At 37.4% G+C, this 19833-nt stretch overlaps 2 protein-coding genes across 3 annotated transcripts in view; both read right to left on the bottom strand.

Annotated features, from left to right (window-relative positions):
• Positions 1 to 19833, bottom strand: part of Nell1 (neural EGFL like 1) — a 787071-nt gene that overhangs the window by 260809 nt on the left and 506429 nt on the right. The gene's annotated exons all lie outside the window — the stretch shown is intronic.
• LOC143391546 (isocitrate dehydrogenase [NAD] subunit gamma, mitochondrial) lies at positions 36 to 2641 on the bottom strand. The gene is made up of 2 exons (XM_076844270.2): positions 1558 to 2641; positions 36 to 73 (listed from the first exon to the last, which is right to left on the bottom strand). The coding sequence occupies exons 1-2, from the start codon at positions 2639 to 2641 to the stop codon at positions 36 to 38; spliced, it is 1122 nt and encodes a 373-aa protein (XP_076700385.1).

Here is a 19833-nt window from a genome sequence, read left to right as displayed (position 1 = left end):
CATGAGAAAAGGGGGTACAAATTGGATGGGGTGAGTTAAGGTGTAGGGATTAGGGTGGGGTGGGGTGGGGTTCATACTTGTTAAAGAACTACTCACAAAGGTCTAGAGCTGCCCAGAGGTGGGTGCAACAGGAGAGCAGTGGCATCATTCCTGGCAAGGGATATGTTTAATTGTGCAATACATGCAATTACCATGGTTATTTTCCAATTGACTCTTCCCTGCTTGCCTTATTCTTCAAGAAAGGCTTCTAGATGGGGTTGAAGGTAATTGATTTCTCCTCAAACTAAATCTCCTCAAACTAACTTTCCATTTTGCAAACTCTGGCCTGACTTTGTATATAATTAGGTTAGGTGAGATCAAGGGCACCCAACTCAACTGGAGCCTCCTGGAGACCACAGAGGCTGAAAAAAAAAGTGCCTTTAACTTGTGCTATGTGAAGTATGGTAAGATCCACAGATTATACAGGATGCAGAATCCACTGCTTTTCTCAATCTTATTTCTATCCTGCTGATAAAACTACTATCAGTTTTCATAATCATTGTGCTTTTACATTTTCCTTGAGTAATAACAATTTCTACGTACCAATAGAATTATTTTGTTTGCATGTCTCCCAACTATGACCTCTAAAATACTGTAAATAAAATATGATTAAATGATGCAAATATTTAGATTAGTTCAGGGCTTTCTTTGATAGCAAGTTTAAAAGTGGACCAAAAGAAACTATGAAGCACTGAGCACAGAGTTTGCAATCCATGGTTTCATTTGTATATCAAGAATTGTGGACTCTGATTGTAGAGATTTGACTTCTACACTCTTGAGATGAGCTGAAAGAAATTTAAAAATCCCTTTTCCAGGGGAGCTGCAGTTTCCATCAATTTTCATGTGTGCAAAAGAACACAGAGAAAATTTATCACAAAAACGTCCTAAACAACACCATAGTAAAGGAGGATATTGAGGAAGGAGTGAAAGCATTCTGCACTAGCTCAGCTTTATGTTATTTTATTTATTATTAAAGTTACAATGTATATTTTGTAGGCAAAGTTTATTGCACTAATTAGCTCATTAATAACCTCTAGAGAAAAAAACAGATTCTCTGTAGGCTGGTTTACTGAATTTTAATGACACAGATAAAAGAAAATCAGTGCATTAGGTCCTGGGAAAGCCCTTTGGACTACACAAACAGCTCTGATTTATTCATTGTATCATATCATAGAGAGGTGAGAATCACTGATTAGAATAGAAAGAATGTCCACAAATCCTTTACAATGCAATAGGTTTGTCTAATTTAAATAAGCAATGTTTATGCAATTTTAATTTAATGGGGAAAAATCAGTTTTGATACACTTCTCCTGAATTGGAACAGATGGTTTATTCTGTATATTAACCTTGCTGGCAAGGATTGGGTGTGAAGGGTGAATGGGTAAAGAGGAAGATAGGAAGGACTTTGGGTAATAACAGACTCCAAGGCACTGATCATCTACTTGAAACCTTGAACGTTTTCCATGATGTTGTGAATGATGTCCAATGTGGTACCCTGGCCTCCGATGTCTGGAGTATGGATATTTTTATTGCCTATGGATTCTAAGACTGCAGTACGAATGCGGGTGGCATGGGAATGGAGTTTGAGGTAATCCAGCATAATGCAACTTGCCAGCAGCATGGCCGTAGGGTTGGCGATATTCTTGTGAGCTAAATTCTTGGCCGTATGCCTTGAAGCTGTCTCAAATATTGCATATAAGCGACCATAGTTGGCTCCAGGTACCAGGCCAGGCCCCCCAACCAACCCTGTGCAGATATTGTTAATGACATTGCCATAAAGATTGGGCATCACCATGACATCAAACTGTTGGGGTTGGGATACCAGCTGCATGGTAGCATTGTCCACAATCATGCCTTCTAAGATGAGCTGAGGATAGCAGGATGATACCTCACGACAGCACTGGAGGAAGAGTCCATCTCCCAGTTTCATGATGTTGGCCTTGTGCACAGCTGTCACTTTTTTACGCCCCATCTTCTGGGCCAGCTGGAAGGCATATTCAGCAATGCGCATAGACCTGGCCTTGCTAATGATCTTCAGACTCTCTATCACTCCTTTCGTACTCTCATGCTCCAGGTTGCTATACTCGCCCTCTGTATTTTCCCGAACAACTAAGATGTCTATGTTCTTGTGCCGGGTCTGCACATTTGGCAGATTCTTGAAATGAATGACATTGGCATAGAGATCTAGGGTGGTGCGAAGCATACTGTTGCGGGATTTGTAAGAAGGTGGCAGGTTGTGATCGGTTTCGATGTTGCCCTTCAAAGCCACACGGTTTCGACGGATAGCCATGATAGCGTTGTGAACTTCCTCTTCACTAGATGTGGAGTTCACCAGCACTTCCTCAAAGTCCACAGGCACACTCGCATATTTAAACACAGACTTGACGTGCATCATAAGTTCAGGCCCAACGCCATCTCCGGGAATCATAGTCACCGTGTGTCGTCCACCATACAAAGCTGCTGGAGGATCTATGTGATACAAACAGAAGCTCCTAAGAGGGGCCTGAGGTCCAAATAATATTTCCCAAGAATGGCCAAAAATTGCAGTTTGTAAAATTGCCTTCACAGAGGAATTGGCTCCCATTAGCATCTTTAGTGCCATCAAGGTTCACTCAAATTATGTGGAAATATGGGTTCTTCCTCTTGCTCAGCACTGGCTTCTTTTGGTGGAATTCTTGTTTCATAATTCTTGCCTAGGTCACAATTCTCTCAGTAGAATGTGTTTGATAGACATTCTACTGTAGTGAAAATGATAGCTAGACAGCAGAAGATATGATACATTACATAGTAGAAAATATAAACATTTTTGAGTTGGATAATTAATTAAGCACATTACATATACTAAGTCCTGCATAATATGGTTTAAAAATACAGACTTATTTTTAGGGCAGTTTAGGGTCACAGCAAAATGCAGAAGGTACAGCTATTTACCATACATACTACCCTGCCCTAACATAGGAACAGCCTTCCCTACTGTCAAAATTCTGCACAACAGTGGTATATTTGCTATAACTAATGAATCAACATTGACACATGATTATCACCCAAAGTCTATGGTTTTACACTGGGTTCACTTTTGATATTACATATTCTACAAATTTGGACAAATACATAATGACACATGTCTATCATTATAATATCATACAGAGTATTTTCTTCTCTGGAAAAGAGAAATAAAAGACTTTCTCAGAAAAACACACCTGGTTAGACATTAAGTTTCTTGGAACTATCCCTAGACTTACTGAATTAGAATTCTGGAGATGGGAATCTAACTTGTTATGTCTTAATAATTGTGATACATACTGAAATTTGAGAACCACTGGGGTATGAAGTGATACCAACAGGAAATGATGAGCGGCTATGATAGGCTGAAGAAAATGAGAAAAGAGAAGACAACTTTCAGGGATATTTAGTAGATAAACAGGACTGGGCTACTGGCCACTGAAACATTATTTTTAATGAACATTATTTTTAATGAATTTAACAGAGTGGTGAATGATGATGCTATCAACAAAAATGCACAATACTAGAAGTAAAGCCAACAGGGAGGAGGAATGAGATTGAAAAATGGGTTCAATTTCAGAAATTCTGTGTTTGGGAAATCTGTAAGATGTCCACATACTGATGCCTAGTAGGTAGCTTAGTAAATGAGTCGGCAGCTCCAGAGAGAGGATCATGGATGATGATATAGACTCAAGAGCCATTAACACACGAGAGAGAGTTAAACCAAAGATGTGTATAAAATAGCCTCGAGCAGAGGTTTCTAACTTTTCTTTTGCTGTGACAGATGATGAATGACATTCATAGGAGATATACTCCCAGAAGCATGCTGAATTGTAATGAAAGCCAAACACACACGTGTGCATGTGCATGCATACACGCAAACACACAAGTAGTTGGATAAGTAAAGCAAAGTTCCCAAAGTTTTTTATTAGTGAGATCTGCTCCCTGATCTCAAAACATGCCATTTTTTGAGTGACAAAATGTACATACAGCTAATATAAAAAAACATATTGAACTATATTTAAAAGGTAAAATTCAGACCCTTACAGCTAATAAAAGAAAAACAACATATACTAATAAAGACTAGGAAAACATAAATTTATCATCAAAATGTATAACACACAGCCAGGCTTGGTGATACATGCCTTTAATCCCAGAGACTTGGGTGGCTGAGGCAGGAGGATCACAAGTTTGAGGCCAGCCTCAGCAACTTAGCGAGACCCTGTCTCAAAAGAAAGAATAAAATGGACTGGGGATTAGCTAACTAGTAAAGCTTTACTGGTTCAATCCCCAGTACCAATAAAAAGAAAAAAAAAGAGGTATGACACATAGTATTAACAATTATTCATAGTAATGTAAATAGTATTATTGCACATACCATTTGAATAATCACTTTGTTTTTAATTTGGAAACTTTAATTATAGCCTTACTTCCATTTCTATGCTATAAGGACAAGACACATACACATGTTTTCTTTACCTCTTTTCCTTATTAAATATTTTACCTATTGCAAAAATCAAGGTAACAAATGCAGCTATAAATCTACAGCTTACTGACTATAATATTTCAAAATCGCTGTAAGTATTAATGATACATCAATAACCACAGGTCAGGGATATTTTCAGAAAATATAAAATAGGCTATGAATTATGAGCTACTCACTTACAGCTAATTCAAATTCTACCTTGCTGCACCCAAGCCAGCAGATGCTGTTGAAATGCAGATGAGCTGACATCCCTGTGATAATAACTTTGGGGTGAGTCTAACTAATTAAAAAAGTAAATCATTCTCGAGGGATTATAACTTAATGCTTATCAATAAGTGACTAGTTTGGACATGTGTCATGACTGTGACACTGTGATAAGTGACTAGTTTTGACATATGTCATGATGGAGTGTGACACTCAGTGTGTCATCCCACTGAGGTCAAAAAGTACTGGGCTAGGAAGAAGAATGTAGAGAAAGCACAGAAAAGTAACAACGAGGGCTAGGGGTGCAGCTCAGTGATGGAGCACTTGCCCAGCATGTTTGGGGGTCTGAGTTCAATCTCCAGAATCACCAAAAAAAAAAAAAAAAAGAAAGAAATGATAATGATAATGATGACAAAACTAGGGGCAAAAGTGATGATAACACACACACACACACACACACACACACACACACATACATATCTCCCACGGGATGACTAGAGAAGAAGTGGGTGGGATTGGGTAGGACAAGGGAAGAGAACAGAGAGAAGTATTATACAAACTAACAGAGCTGGAACATTCCAGGAATGAGTGGCCAATGCTGTCAAAATCCTATTGAAAGGGAAAGAAAAAAAAAAAAAAAACTTACCAGTAACTGTGGGGATCGCCAACAACCTGCACAAGGCCATGTAGGTGAGTGGGTGAGAACACGGGCTCCAGAGCCAAGCTTTCTGACATGTATGGTCTCTAGGTTTTGTTTTTGTTTTTTTTTTCTCCATTCTTTTGGAATCTTTTGGAACTACATTACAGTGGGAGTAGACAGCAGAAAATAAAAATAGGTGATTGACAGACATGCAAACAAACATGCACATCTTTCAATGTGAGAAAACAAATATAAAACCACCACAGTCAAAGAGTTTACTTCCCGGGCAGAGTTACATGAAGTAGATCTAGATGAAACATGAAGGGGCAGTGGACACCAAGTGGTTCCTGAATGACCCAGATGACATATGCAAGGGCATAGCATGGACTGATCATGTACTTGGGCTAGGAAGCTTAGCCAAGGGACCCAGGTCCAGTCTCGTAGAAGGGCCAGCACCTGACACACATGATGGAAGGGAGAGACTTTCTGAAATACAGGAAAAACTAAAAGGCCTGTGGGGTGCTGTGTACATTTCTGCCTAGTTGAATGGAAAGGTTTATGCAGGAAAATAGTGACAGACCAATAGGGAAAGTAAATTGGGGTCATGGAGTGGAGGACCTTGAATGGCAAACTTAGGAATTTATATGATACCCCCACGGGCAGCTGACAGGCATTAATGGTTTCTGAAATAAAAATAAGGGGATTTGAAAGCTATTACTTTATAAAGAAAAACATGAACTCAAAAATAGAGTGAGGGAGACAGGCATTTCAAGGCCCGTGACCACCATATAACAAAGCTTTGCCTTAGTGCAAGCAGAAATTTAAAACACACACAGCCCTTTTAAGAAAGCTCTTGAAATCCATTTGAAGCCCTAGAGAAACAACTGATTATGAACATTGTTTTTATATGTTTTTCTGAAAGAATCAAAAGACAAAGTCTTAGTTTGTGGCATTTTCTCTATTGCACATTTATTAACCATTTCTTACCTGTTCAACCATCACTGTTTAATAACCACCGAAGAGTTGACAGACGGCAGAGAACCATCAGGGAGCCAAAGTAATCTCGAAATGTCCCCCTTGTCTTCGAAAGGAGAATGTACTTCATCCCGTACCAAATTTACTGTACAAATCCCGGTTTGAGGAGGAACTACCTGTATCTTTACATGAAGAAAAGCTACCTGGATATATTTTTCGGCTAATTAAAGAAAATCCTGTTCTGAAAACAGTAGGTAAGGATGGGACTAACATTATGCTCATTGCTCATATTTTTCCCCCTTTCTTTCTTTTTCTGTTTTTGTTTGTGGAGCTTTTTCTTTTTTGGGGGGGGAGGGGTCAGGGTTTAAAAGGAGCAGTTTATAATCTAGACATAAAAGTGATATTTAAGAAGCAAGGTGAACCTTTTTTGAAAAGAAGTCAGCTAATGACTCATTTGGGAACAGCGTATCTCTTGCCTTTCCTTCTAACCAAATGTTAGGGCCAAATGATAACTCCCTTAATCACTTTTCTATCACCTGGAGCATTGACTATGCCAACCTAAATTCTCCATGTCTAGCAAGATAGTGGCCTTCCAATAATTATTCACAGGTGTGATTATTATATTTTTCAACACTTCTGGATTTCAGAGGCTTTCCCTTTAAACGGATAAGGCAAAAAAAAATTCTGTGTGATAGTAATGAATAGATGTGTAAGTGAATGAAGTCCTCTCTGTTAAACCTACCTAGTTTTTAGTTCAACATCCACATACACATTCCCACAACTGCTGTCACCAGCTCAGACGATCATACAGGGTGCGTTTGCTCAGAAAGTCTCAATTCTCATTAGCCCAAAATACATCATCCCTATACAGTACACACCACATTTGTTAAATCAAAATGACTGAGTTCTTACAGTGAGGTTTATATAATAACTACAGAATCTAGAAATTAGAGGGGTTTTCAGATGCCAGCTATTTTAGTCAACTGGTTTAGCCTGGGTCAATATTATAAAGGAAGTATCATTGTACAAATCATGCATATCTCCCCAGCCTCCCTACTACCTGTCTGCAAATGCTTTCCCTTAATTCAAGAAGGAAAGTGGCCTTCACAGAGCACTATATCAGGGCTTCTGTTGAATAACACTTTATCTAATTCTGAAAAATGCAACTATGAGATCATGACAATAAACAAGGAAGTAAGGTGCCAAGAGAATTGATCTTCTAAATCAACAGAAGAGTCTTTCCCAGGCCTCTTCTTCCTAAGCTTTTGTTCTTTCCCACACATCACTCTGCTTTCCTTCTGTGTTTTATGTGATTCATGTGCTATAGCTCACCCCTGAGAATGGAAGGAAGAGTAACACATACTCACACATTCACAATCCCATTCTCACTCACACATACAGGCTACCATGGTAGACTTTCAGGCCATTAAAAGATAAACTGACAATCATGCAAAACTAAAAACATCTACAATTTCCAAATAAAGATGTGTGCTTGGAAACATGCATTTGCATCTGCTCCCTTTTGAAATCCCATTTAAGTTATATTTAAAGTGGCTTTCCTTTTTTTATTTGTATTGATATTACAAACTTACAAAAGCCATGAAGATCATAGAGGGGACAACAACATTTTGAGAAGCAGAAAACAGGTGAAGAAGCAATGACTTTTCAGATTTGAAAAAGCTGAATCTCAAACACAGTGGGAAAAAGCCAAGAAACAATTTACTTTACATTACAGAAAGTAAAACTTAGGAATTGGCAACACCAGATACCTCTGAGAGTAGCAGGTAAAGGTGAATTGACAGTCTCTTTAAGAACTAGATATGCCCAAGTTCTTCCTGCCATTCTGCCCAGTCAGATGGCTATATCTTCGGAAATCTAGGAGAAGATGGGAGATTTATTCTCAGCACTGGGAAATTCCATACACAACTGAGAGCAGGTTCCCTATGGACTACCTGGGAGATAAGTAAAAGTTTATATGACATTCAGAAAGCTGGAAGATGGGCTTGGACAAGGGTTTTATAAGGTTTTTTTCAAAGGAAACCAATGAACTAAAACTAAAATACTTAAAGATACTGAAAACCAGTTGTTTCTCAAGAGAATGACCCAGATCAACTTCCATGATTGCCGCAGTCAGGCTGCAGCAAAATAACCGGGGGGGGTGGGGGGGGGTGGGGGGGGGTGGGGGGGGGTGACGAATAACTTGTGTACGTTGATACAGCAGGAGTAGGAGCCGTTTATTCTAGGACAGGAGTGGTATTTATACATTTTACACAGCCTATCTAATTAGCATAAAATAGATACAGCAGTCAACCAATAAGGAATTTCCACACTTAATGGCTCGCTTTTGTTACTTCACAAACCACTCCCTCTGGCATTTTGCCAGGCACCATGCAGACTTGTTTACAGACTCTAACATTTCTCTGGCAAAATAACAGGTGCCAATCTGACTTGTTTACAGACCTTAACACATGATCAATGGTCACATCCCAATTTGCAGAGATTTTGATAGTGTTTTATCACCCTGTTCTTCAGTGTGAGCAAAGAGCCAACTTCAAATGTTTGACAGAAGCTTCTTTTTTTTATGAGAGAGAGAGAGAGGGTGGGGGGTGGGGGAGATTTTTTAGTTCTCGGCAGACACAACATCGTTGTTTGTATATGGTGCTGAGGATCGAACCAGGGCTGCACGCATGCCAGGTGAGCGTGCCACCGCCTGAGCCACATCCCCAGCCCCAACAGAAGCTTCTAATATGTGCTCCAACAAGCCAGAACAGTAAGACAAAGAAGACTAGACATAGTATACAAAAATCAGGGTCCTATTCCTGTAGAGACAAAGGGGATCCTCAGAATAATGGGGATAGAGATTCTCAGGACTATGAACTTAGCAGTGAGTCTAGAAATCAACTCAACTCTGGAGCAGATTTATCCAAGAACATGAAAGGGTTAGAAGACATTTATAGAGTAGATAAGAGGTTGAGGATAAATTGTGATAAATCCATAGAAAACTAAGCAATAAGATGAATAAAGTAGCAAAATTGTAGTGACAGGGGGAACAAAGATTTATGCAAGAAAGGAAATCAAGCATAGTATATTCCATGATTCAGTTATTAATATCATGTTCATAGTCTCAATAACATAAATACAGAATATTGATCTAGCAAGAAGATATGCAGAGAGGTGAAAGATAGCCAAATTGCCTTCCTATATGGTGAAAGTTAATTTTAAAAAGTGTCACAGTTGAAAATATGATGAAGTAGCAAGAAACATGCTATTTAGAGATAGGGAGAAAAGTACCAAGAGATTCTCTCAAGAGAACTAAAAGTGGTCACCTCTAGGGAAGGGAGATGGGTAAGGTTTCCAGGCATTCATCTTTTTTATAAAGGCTTCTAGAACATCTAGCTTTTCAAAAGTAAATAGTGAGATGATGATAGTTAGAGACTTGATAGAAATACAAATTAATTTTTTAGTGCTCAAAGTGGACTTTCCCTTTGATGCAGTAATGTGTAAGTGCTAAGTCTCAGCATATAATTTGGGTTCTAATTCTAACTCTTTCCCTTTTAGATATTAGACCCTGGGTGAGTTGCTGAATTGCTTTATGCCTCAGTTTCTTCCTATGTAAAGTAGGATAATAACTCCCTCATGGAGTTCTACAATGATTAAATACAACAATTTGAATAGTTGCTAGCTCAATGCATGTTTATGATAATTGTCATTGCTGCAAATGTAATATTTCAGAGCATTTGAGATCATTCTAAACAACAAATAAATAAAATTAAAATAATATGCCATTTCATATTATTTCAACCCAAATTACACACACTGACCCAAAATTGTAATTTAACAAATTCTGGGTACTGGGAAGATGGCAGAATAAAGGGATCACTTCCCTGGTGAATCCCGTAGCATGAACCAAGGAAAGCACACAGGCAGCTTGTCAACAAGGTGGGTGAATGATCAAGAATTAGAGGGGATATTACTGGAATTTAATGCTGGACCTTCAAAACAAATCAGGGACTCAGGAGATCTTGCATAATAAAATAAAGGAGAAGATCCCCAGTCCCACAGCCATGACAACAGCTGGAGGTGCAAACCAGAGCAGTCCCTATGTAAACACAGTAAAGCAATAAAGGAATTAAAGAAACCCCAATTCTTGGGAAGACTTAGGCATGTGGAGTATGGACAGTTTAGAGATAAGAGACACCGTTCTGAAAAACATTAAGCTTTGCCACATAGTATCCATGTACAGGAGGGAAGCCACCATATCTCTCAGCAGTATGCATGGACAACAGAAGAAGGAACTATTCTGCAGCCCTGGCACAGGGGCCAACAACTGGGGGAACCAATTACTGGCAGACCCAAGTCTGGCTGGAAAAAAACAAGCCAGACAATCCCATACTATGTGACAGAAAGTGTACCTAAGTGATCAGGAGAAAATCAAGCATGGAGAGAGATTTACACAGGGGAATACGGGTCGCTGAAACTCACCTGGCTTCCCTCACCCACTCCAATCTGTCTGCTTACAGGACTGGCTGGGAGAGAAGTGCCTGATTGGGAATCTGGGGACAAAGCACCCCAAACAAACCAAGATGTTCCAACAATAGAATTCATTGACAACATGGTAAAAGAAATGTCAGAGAAAGAGTTCAGAATATACACAGTTAAATTGATCCATGGCGTACAGGACAATGTAAGGAGTAAAATCAGAGGTAAATTTCAGGAGGTAAAAGACCTCTTCAATAAAGAGATAGAGATTCTGAAAGAAATCAAGCAGAAATCCTTGAAATGAGGAAATCAATAAACCAAATTAAAAATTCAATGGAAAGCATCACCAACAGACTAAACCACTTGGAAGACAGAACTTCAGGCAATGAAGAAAAAATATATAGTCTTGAAAGTAAAGTTGACCACACAGAGAAGATGGTAAGAAACCATGAATAGAACTTCCAAGAATTATAGGATAACATAAAAAGATCAAATTTAAGATTTATCAGGATAGATAAAGGAGCAGAGATATAAAACAAAAGAAGGCACAATCTTTTCAATGAAATAATATCATAAAATTTCCCAAACCTAATGAATGAAATGGAAAATCAAATACTACAGGACCCAAAATGTCCAAAGTTACAACAGACCAACATCAAGGTACATTATATTGTAAATTCCTAATACCCAGAGTAAGGATAGAACTTTAAAGACTGTGAGAGAAAATTATCAGATTATGTATACGGGGAAACCAATTCAGATCTCAGCTGATTTCTCAACCCAGACCCTCAAAGATAGGAAGTCCTGGAATAACAAACACCAAGCCCTGAAATAAAATGGATGCCAACCAAGAATTCTATATCAAGCAAAATTAAGCTTCGGATTGGAAGATGCAATAAAAACCTTCCATGGTAAAAAAATATAAATAAGTTAAAAGAATTCACAATTACAAAGCCTTTTCTACAGAACATTCTCAACAAACTCTTCCATGAAGATGAAATTTTTTAAAAAGTGAAAACCAGCAAAGGGAGGAATTACACTAAAGGAATAGTCAATCAAAGGAGAAACTGATTCAAATCAAAAAATAGAAATAAACCAAAAGGACTGAGAATACAAATCATGTCTCAATAATAACCTTGAACATTAATGGCCTAAACTTGTCAATCAAAAGACATAGACTAGCAGACAGGATTAATAAACAAGACCCAACAATATGCCGTTTCCAATAGACTCACCTTATAGGCAAAGACGTCTATGGACTGAAGTGAAAGGTTGGGAAAAAACATATCACTCACATGGATTGTATAAACAAGCAGGAATTTCTATTCTCATATCCCATAAAGTGAACTTCAAGCTAAAGTTAATCAGAAGGGACAAAGGAGGACATTTCATATTGCTTGAGGGAGTTCTACGTCAACAAGACATAACAATCTTAAATATTTATGCCCCAAACAATGGAGCATCTATGTACATCAAAAAAAAAAAACCTTCTCAATTTTAAGAATCAAATAGACCACAACACAATAATACTGTGTAACTTTAATACACCTCTCTCACTACTTAATAGATCTTGCAAACAAAAACTAAACAAAGAAATTACAGAACTCAATAATACAATCAATAATTTAGACTTAACAGTCATATATAGAATATTCCATCCATCAATGAGTAAATACACTTTCTTCTCTGTAGCACAGGATCCTTCTCTAAAATAGACCATATCTTATGACACAAAGCAACTCTTACTAAATACAAAAAATAAGAATAATACTCTGCATTCTATCAGATCATAATGGAATGAAATTAGAAATCTAATATAGAATAAAAAATTGAAGCTACTATAACAGCTGGAGACTAAATAAAATGCTATTGAATGACAAATGGATAGCAGAAGAAATCAGGAATGAAATATAAAAATACTTAGAAATAAATGAGAAAAGTGATACTACTTATCAAAATCTCTGAGACACTATGAAGGCAGTGCTAAGAGGAAAGTTCATTGCATTGAGCTCATTCATTAAAAGAATAGAGTCAATGAATAAATGACCAACATTACATCTCAAAGCCATAGAAAAAGAAGAATGAATTTACACCAAAAGCAGTAGAAGACAGGAAAAAAATTAAAATCAGAGCTGAAATCAATGAAATTGAAGCAAAATATGAATCAAAAATTAACAAAACACAAAGTTGGTTCTTTGAAAAATAAAATAAAATTGATAAACCCTTAGCCACACTAATAAAGAAAAAGAGAAAGAAAACTCAAATTACTAAAATGTGTGATAAAACAGGAAATATCATGGCAGACACTACTGAAATACAGAAGTTAATTGGCAACTATTTTGAAAATTTAGGATCCAATAAAATAGAAAATCTTGAAGACTTCAACAGATTCTCAGCTTAGTTTTATAAGACCTTCAAAGAATAATTAACACCAACCCTCCTTAAATTATTCCATGCAACAGAAAAGAAAGGAACCTTTCCAAACTCATTCTATGAAGCTAGTATCACCCCTATACCAAAACCAGACAAAGACACAATAAGGAAGTAAAACTTTGGACCAATATCTCTGATGAACATAGATGCAAAAATTCTCAATAAAATTCTTGCAAATAACATAAAAAAACTTATTAAATAGATAGCGCACCACAACCAACTGGGTTTCATTCCAGGGATGCAAGGTTGGCTCAACATACAGAAATTAATAAACATGGGCTGGGGATGTGGCTCAAGTGGTAGCATGCTCGCCTGGCATGCATGTGGCCCGGGTTTGATTCTCAGCACCACATACAAACAAAGATGTTGTGTCTGCCAAAAACTAAAAAATAAATATTAAAATTCATTCTCTCTCTCTCTCTCTCTCTCTCTCTCTCTCTCTCTCTCTCTCTTTAAAAAAAGAAAAAAGAAATTAATAAACAAAGCACATCACATCAATAGATTTAAAGACAAGAATCATACAATTATCTCCATAGATGTATAAAAAGCATTTGACAAAATACAGTTCCTCTTCAGGTTCAAAGCACTAGAAATACTAGAGATAATAGGAACATACCTCAACATTGTAAAAGTTATTTATGCTAAACCCAAGGCCAACATCATTCTAAATGGAGAAAGATTAAAAGCATTCCCTCTAAGAACCAAAATAAGACAAGGATGCCCTATTTCACCACTTTTATTCAACATCATCCTTGAAATTGTAGCCAGAGCAATTAATTATACAGAACAAAAAAATTAAAGGGATACATACAGAAAAAGAAGAACTCAAACTATCACCATTTGGCCACTACATAATTCTATATTAATATTAAAAAGAACAAAAAAATCCACCAGAAAACTTCTAAAACTAATAAATAAATTCAGCATAGTAGCAGAATATAAAATTAACATCCATAAATCAAATGCATTATTTTCTTATTTTTTTTGAGCTATATCCCCAGCCCCATCAAATGCATTCTTATACATTAGTGATGAGCACTGAAAGAGAAAATAGGAAAACTATCCCATTCACAATAGCCTCAAAAAAATGGGGAATCAATTTAACAAAAGAGGTGAGAGACCTCGACAATAAAATACTAAAGAAAAAAACTGAAGCAGACTTTAGAAGATGGAAAGATCTCTCATTCTCTTAGATAGGCAGAATTAATTTGGTCAAAATGTCCTTACCACTTAAAGTGTTATACAGAATTGATGCAATTCTTATTAAAACTCCAGTGACATTCTTCATATTAATAGAAAAATAAATCATAAAGTTCATTGGAAAAATAAGAGACACAGAATAGCCAAAGTAATCCTCAGTAAGAAAAGTGAAGCCGGAGCCACCACAATACCAGACTTCAAATTGAACTACAGAGCCATAGTAAGAGAAACAGCATGGTATCTCCACAAAAACTGTAGACCCATAGTACAGAATAGAAGGCACAGAGACAGACTCACATAAATACAATTATCTCACACAAGATAAAGGCATCAAATACAAACATTGGAGTAAAGACAGGATCTTCAACAAATGGTGCTGGGAAAACTGGAAATCTATACATAGGCAAAATGAAATTAAAATTGTTTCCCTCACCCTGCACAAAATTCAATTCAAAGTGAATGAAGGACTTTGGCACTAGAACACAGACCTTGCGCCTAATAGAAGAAAAGTAGTCCCAAATCTTCACCATGTTGGCTTAGGAATGAACTTCCTTAACAAGACTCCTAAGTTGCAAGAAGTAAAATCAAGAATCAATTAATGAATTGGAATCAAACCAGAAAGCTTCTTCACAGCAAAGGAAACAATCAATAACATGAAGAGAGCCTACGAATAAGAGAAAATCTTTACCATGTGCATCTGAGATACATCATTAATCTCTAGGATATAAAAGAACTCAAAAAACTTAACACCAAAACAAACAAATAACTCAATCACCAAAAAACCAAGTAACCCAATCAATAAATGGGCTAAGGAACTAAACAGACCTTCACAGATGAAGGAATATAATCAATCAACAAATATATGAAAAAAATGCTCAACATTTTTAGCAATTAGAGAAATGCAAATCAAAACTACTCTAAGATTTCAGTTCCCCCTAGTCAGAATGGCAATTATCAAGAATGCAAGCAACAATAAATGTTAGCAAAGATGTGTGGGAAAAGATACACTCATATATTGCTGGTGCAACCATTATGGGAAGTAGTATGGAGATCCTCAGAAAACTTGGAATGGAACCACCATTTGACCCAGTTATCCCACTCCTAGGTTCATACCCAAAGGATTTAAAATCAGCATACTACAGTGATGCAGCCACATCAATGTTTACAGCAGCTCAATTCACAAAAGCCAAACTATGGATCCAACCTAGATGTCCTTCAATAAGTGAGTGGATAAAAAAATGTGGCATATATACACAAAGGAATATTACTCAGCCTTAAAGAAGAATGGAATTATGGCATTTTCAGGTAAATGGATGGAGCTGGAGAGTATCATGCAAAGTAAAATATGTCAGTACCAAAGAACTAAAGGCTGAATGTTTTCTCTGATATGTGGATGCTAATTCACAATGGGGATGGGGGTAGGCTCCAATAGAGGTATTTTGGATTAGACAAAGGGGAGTGAAGGGAGGGGAGGGTGTATGGGAGTAGAAAGGATAATAGAATGAATCAGACATTATTATCCTATGTGCATATATGATTACAAGACAGATTTAATTCTACACTATGTACAACGAGAAAAATGAGAAGTTACACTCCATTCATGTATGATGTGTCAAAAGTCATTCTACTATCATGTATAACTAATTAGAATAAATAAAAAAATATTTTGGGAATAGCCATACCAACATTCTGAATAGTAATGATTTATTAAGTGACCCTCTGATAACAATACAGTTTTTTTCTTGAACACTTATTGAATGTCTATTCAAGAAAATGTAGAGGATTCTTTAATACTGCTTCCACTTAAAGAACATTTCCAGCCCTTAATATTCTAATCTGTCTCCACTTAACAATTTGAGAATTGATGGAAAGCATTAATGTGTCTTCAAGGGGGAAATGAATTAATTTCCATTTATAATTCTCCTCTTACCAAGAAGAAATTATTTTAAGATCTGTCTTCATATTTTGCGAATGCTGACTAATTTTTTTTAAATATTTTTTGGAACTCATATGAGTATGAATTAAAATTCATTCACCTAAAATATTTCAAGAAAAAAGGGACAGGCTCTTCAATATCTCTCAAGACAAAGTATCATTTTCCCTTGGGGAAATGAGGACTTTTTTCAGTGACTGGGTTACCATCTGGAAAACAGGTAATTCTCCAGCATCTTGAATTGCTTTTCTTGACTGGACTGCAGTTTGGTATGGGATGTTAAAGGAGGAAAATGTACACACCAAAGTGATTGATTAAAGATGAATGCTCTATGGTTTTTTGTCCCTGCATATCAGAGATTATTAAGAATAATATATACCTGGATGCTGCAAGCTACTAATGAGCCATGCCTAAGTCTCTACATTGCCAGTCATGCCATCCTGTGCTCCTCTGGCTGTGCTAAGGAACATCTAATGAAGACATTATCATCTTACTGAAGTAGTCACATGAACAGTAATCTTTCTGTTTCCTGAGGCAGCCTGAAATACTACCTGTCAAATACAATTACCAGCAAAAGCCTATCAATTGCCTATTACCTTGTTAACATGTCCACATGAGCCAACGTGAAATGAACACAATAATGGCATAGTTCATTTGAAAACCTTGTTTATGGTGCTCATCAAGGTCTGAGTGTCAGAGAGAATATTATGTGGTAAGGCTAAGCAAGTATTTTCAGATGCAAATACAATGTGCCAGGTTTGCTGAAATTGATTCCAGTCACTAATATAGTGTTGGTGTTTTCTAATACCTGCAGACTACTTAGTTACTACTTGATAAAAATGCTTTGAAAGGTTGTATGTCAGCTCTGAACCTGCATAAAGCATATGGAGATAAGCAATGTGTCAGTCTGGGTATATGAACATTAAGAAGAGCATTTTACTTTCATACATCTCATCTGGAGAAATGCCAATTCTTCACTTTTCTTCATTCGCAACATCTAACTCATAGGACTTAGGAGTCTATCAAGCAAAAAGAAAAAAAAAAAAACCTCAGCTTGCAGTGGAGTAACATTTGTGCATTTAATGCATTTAATGTTCTTGCATTGGAAGTGGGGGGAAAATTGGTAGAGAAAGGGAGAGATAAATGGAGGGAAAGAAGAAAGAAGAAAGGAAGGAAGAAGGAAGGAAAGGAACGTTGGTTCTACTCATGTTTCACAAACTTCCTCATTTAATTTATATACAACCCATGAGGTATAAATACATTAATTAATTAACAAAAGTATGAGTGTGGTGGTTAGTTTATGTGTCATCTCCACTGGGCCATGGGATACTCAGAATTTGGGCAAACATTCTGGGTGTTTTTGTAAGTATACTTTTAGATGAGATGAACAGTTGAATCAGTAGACTAAGTAAAGCAGATTGCCCTCCATGATGTGGTGAGCTTTATCCAATCCATTGAAGAGATGGACTGAGCAAAAGGCTGACCCTTTCCCACATGGGAGAAAATTATCCAGTAGGGTGCTCTGGTGGAAGATGCATGGTAGTAGATTCTGTTGGACCCTCTCCTCCACCCACCACTCTGATATAGGTAATGCCCTTCCTTAGGTGGTCACTGTCCTCAACTCCTGGTTCTATTTCAGTCCACTTACATTCTCATGTCCCATCAACCCTCCAGGCAACATTCTTGGTAAAACATAAAATGGCTCCAGTCCAGCATACTAGCCATGGAGAAGCAATCACCCCTCCTCTGAAAGCTATTCAGAGTGTGCATTTACTTCCAACCACTATAGCATCACACCTTTACCTCCTGTCCAGAGCACTTCACCACCTTGTCTGTCCCCTACACTGTTTCCTCAATTTGGACTCAAGACTCCTGATTCTATCACCAAATTTCGGAGGCTCTCCAAATGATCTGCTTGAAGAACTCCCAGGCCTGATAAGAGGGAGGATGTGGCCGCTTTTGGGAGCAAAGAGGTGAGACTCACTGGACAGATTTATTCAGATAAAGCTTCCTCATAAAATCCCGACTAGACTCCCTAGAATTTTCTTAATTTCCTTGATGTGGGAAAGGAATTCAAGATCATGAAACTACCTCTAGGATACTTATTTACAAGTGCCACTCAGTGGTCTCACATCTCACTTTAAAACTGCACATTTATTGTGTCTTAGGGTCATTCTGGAACATCACTTAAGTAAAGCACCCAACACAGACTATCTTGACCTTCCAGTCTCACTTCCACATTTCCCTACCCGTAGTTCCTGTGCTTACCTTCCAAATAAATATACACTAAAATCCTTTCCTCAAATTCTGCTGTGCAGGAACCTAAACTCAGATACTCCTGTACTCCAAATCATTCTGCTACACTAGCATACCAGATGCTGGCCTCTAAGTTTGCACACATAGCCTAGAGCAAGAGCCTTTAGGAAAAGTAGCCACGGATGAGAGCAAATCCCACTGTGATGGTAGCCAGTTCCAGGCCCTAACAAGTGAGCACTTTCAGGTCACTGATAATTTGAAAACACGAGCACGCTTAACTCCAGGGAGTCAGACTGCAACCTGCTACATATTTCGGGATAACCAAGAAGTAGAAGCCTGATGGTAGCTTTAAGCTACTTGTAACTTGAGGCCACAGTGAAGAGTTTCATTGTCTTTAAAAAGATGTCAATATTAGTAGAGCCAGTAGCAAATCAGCCTTCCAGATCTTAATTGCTGTTACCAACGGCAACCTAGTGGGATTTGTCTCTTACCTAGTTTTAAACTCAGATCAGCACCTCTTCGATTCTGACTATTAAATACACAGTGTGGAAATAAATCCACTAAATGTAGCATTTATATGCTCAAGTAAAATCACACCAATCTGTATATCTATCTTTGGTTCATAACAAGAGCTTATATATATAATTATATCAAGATTGTTCAGTAGAGGTAAAAATTACACATCATGTGGATATGAAGTATGGAAGCTTGGAAAAAATAAAAGACATAAACATGAATAGTACTATTGGACATTCATTTACTAAGTTCTCTTTATGTACCAGACACTGTGCCAGGCAATGAAGATAGGAAAGACATTAGCTCCGTCTTTTAAGGGAATCACAGCCTGGTAGGGGAGACAGGTATATAAAGAGAAGATATGATAAAAAACTCAAGTGTTGGTACAGAGGTATAAGCTGCTTGCAAGGGGAACAGAGAGGAAGCAGCATGTTTGAAAGCTAACAGAGTTACCAAAGTCCACAGCGAGAAGGTAAAGCTTAGGAGCGGGAGGTATAGCTTAATTGGTGGAGTGCTTGCCTCATATGTACAAGGCCCTAGGTTCAATCCCCAGCAACACACACACACACACACACACACACACACACACACACACACAGTGAAGCTTGAATTGATTCTTTAACAGAGATTATCTTCAAAAGTCAAAAAATAGAGAAAATCTCACACTGA

Source organism: Callospermophilus lateralis, chromosome 2 (genome assembly GCF_048772815.1).
Source record: "Callospermophilus lateralis isolate mCalLat2 chromosome 2, mCalLat2.hap1, whole genome shotgun sequence".
NCBI lineage: Eukaryota > Metazoa > Chordata > Mammalia > Rodentia > Sciuridae > Callospermophilus > Callospermophilus lateralis.
This window is presented reverse-complemented; position numbering and strand designations above follow the sequence as displayed.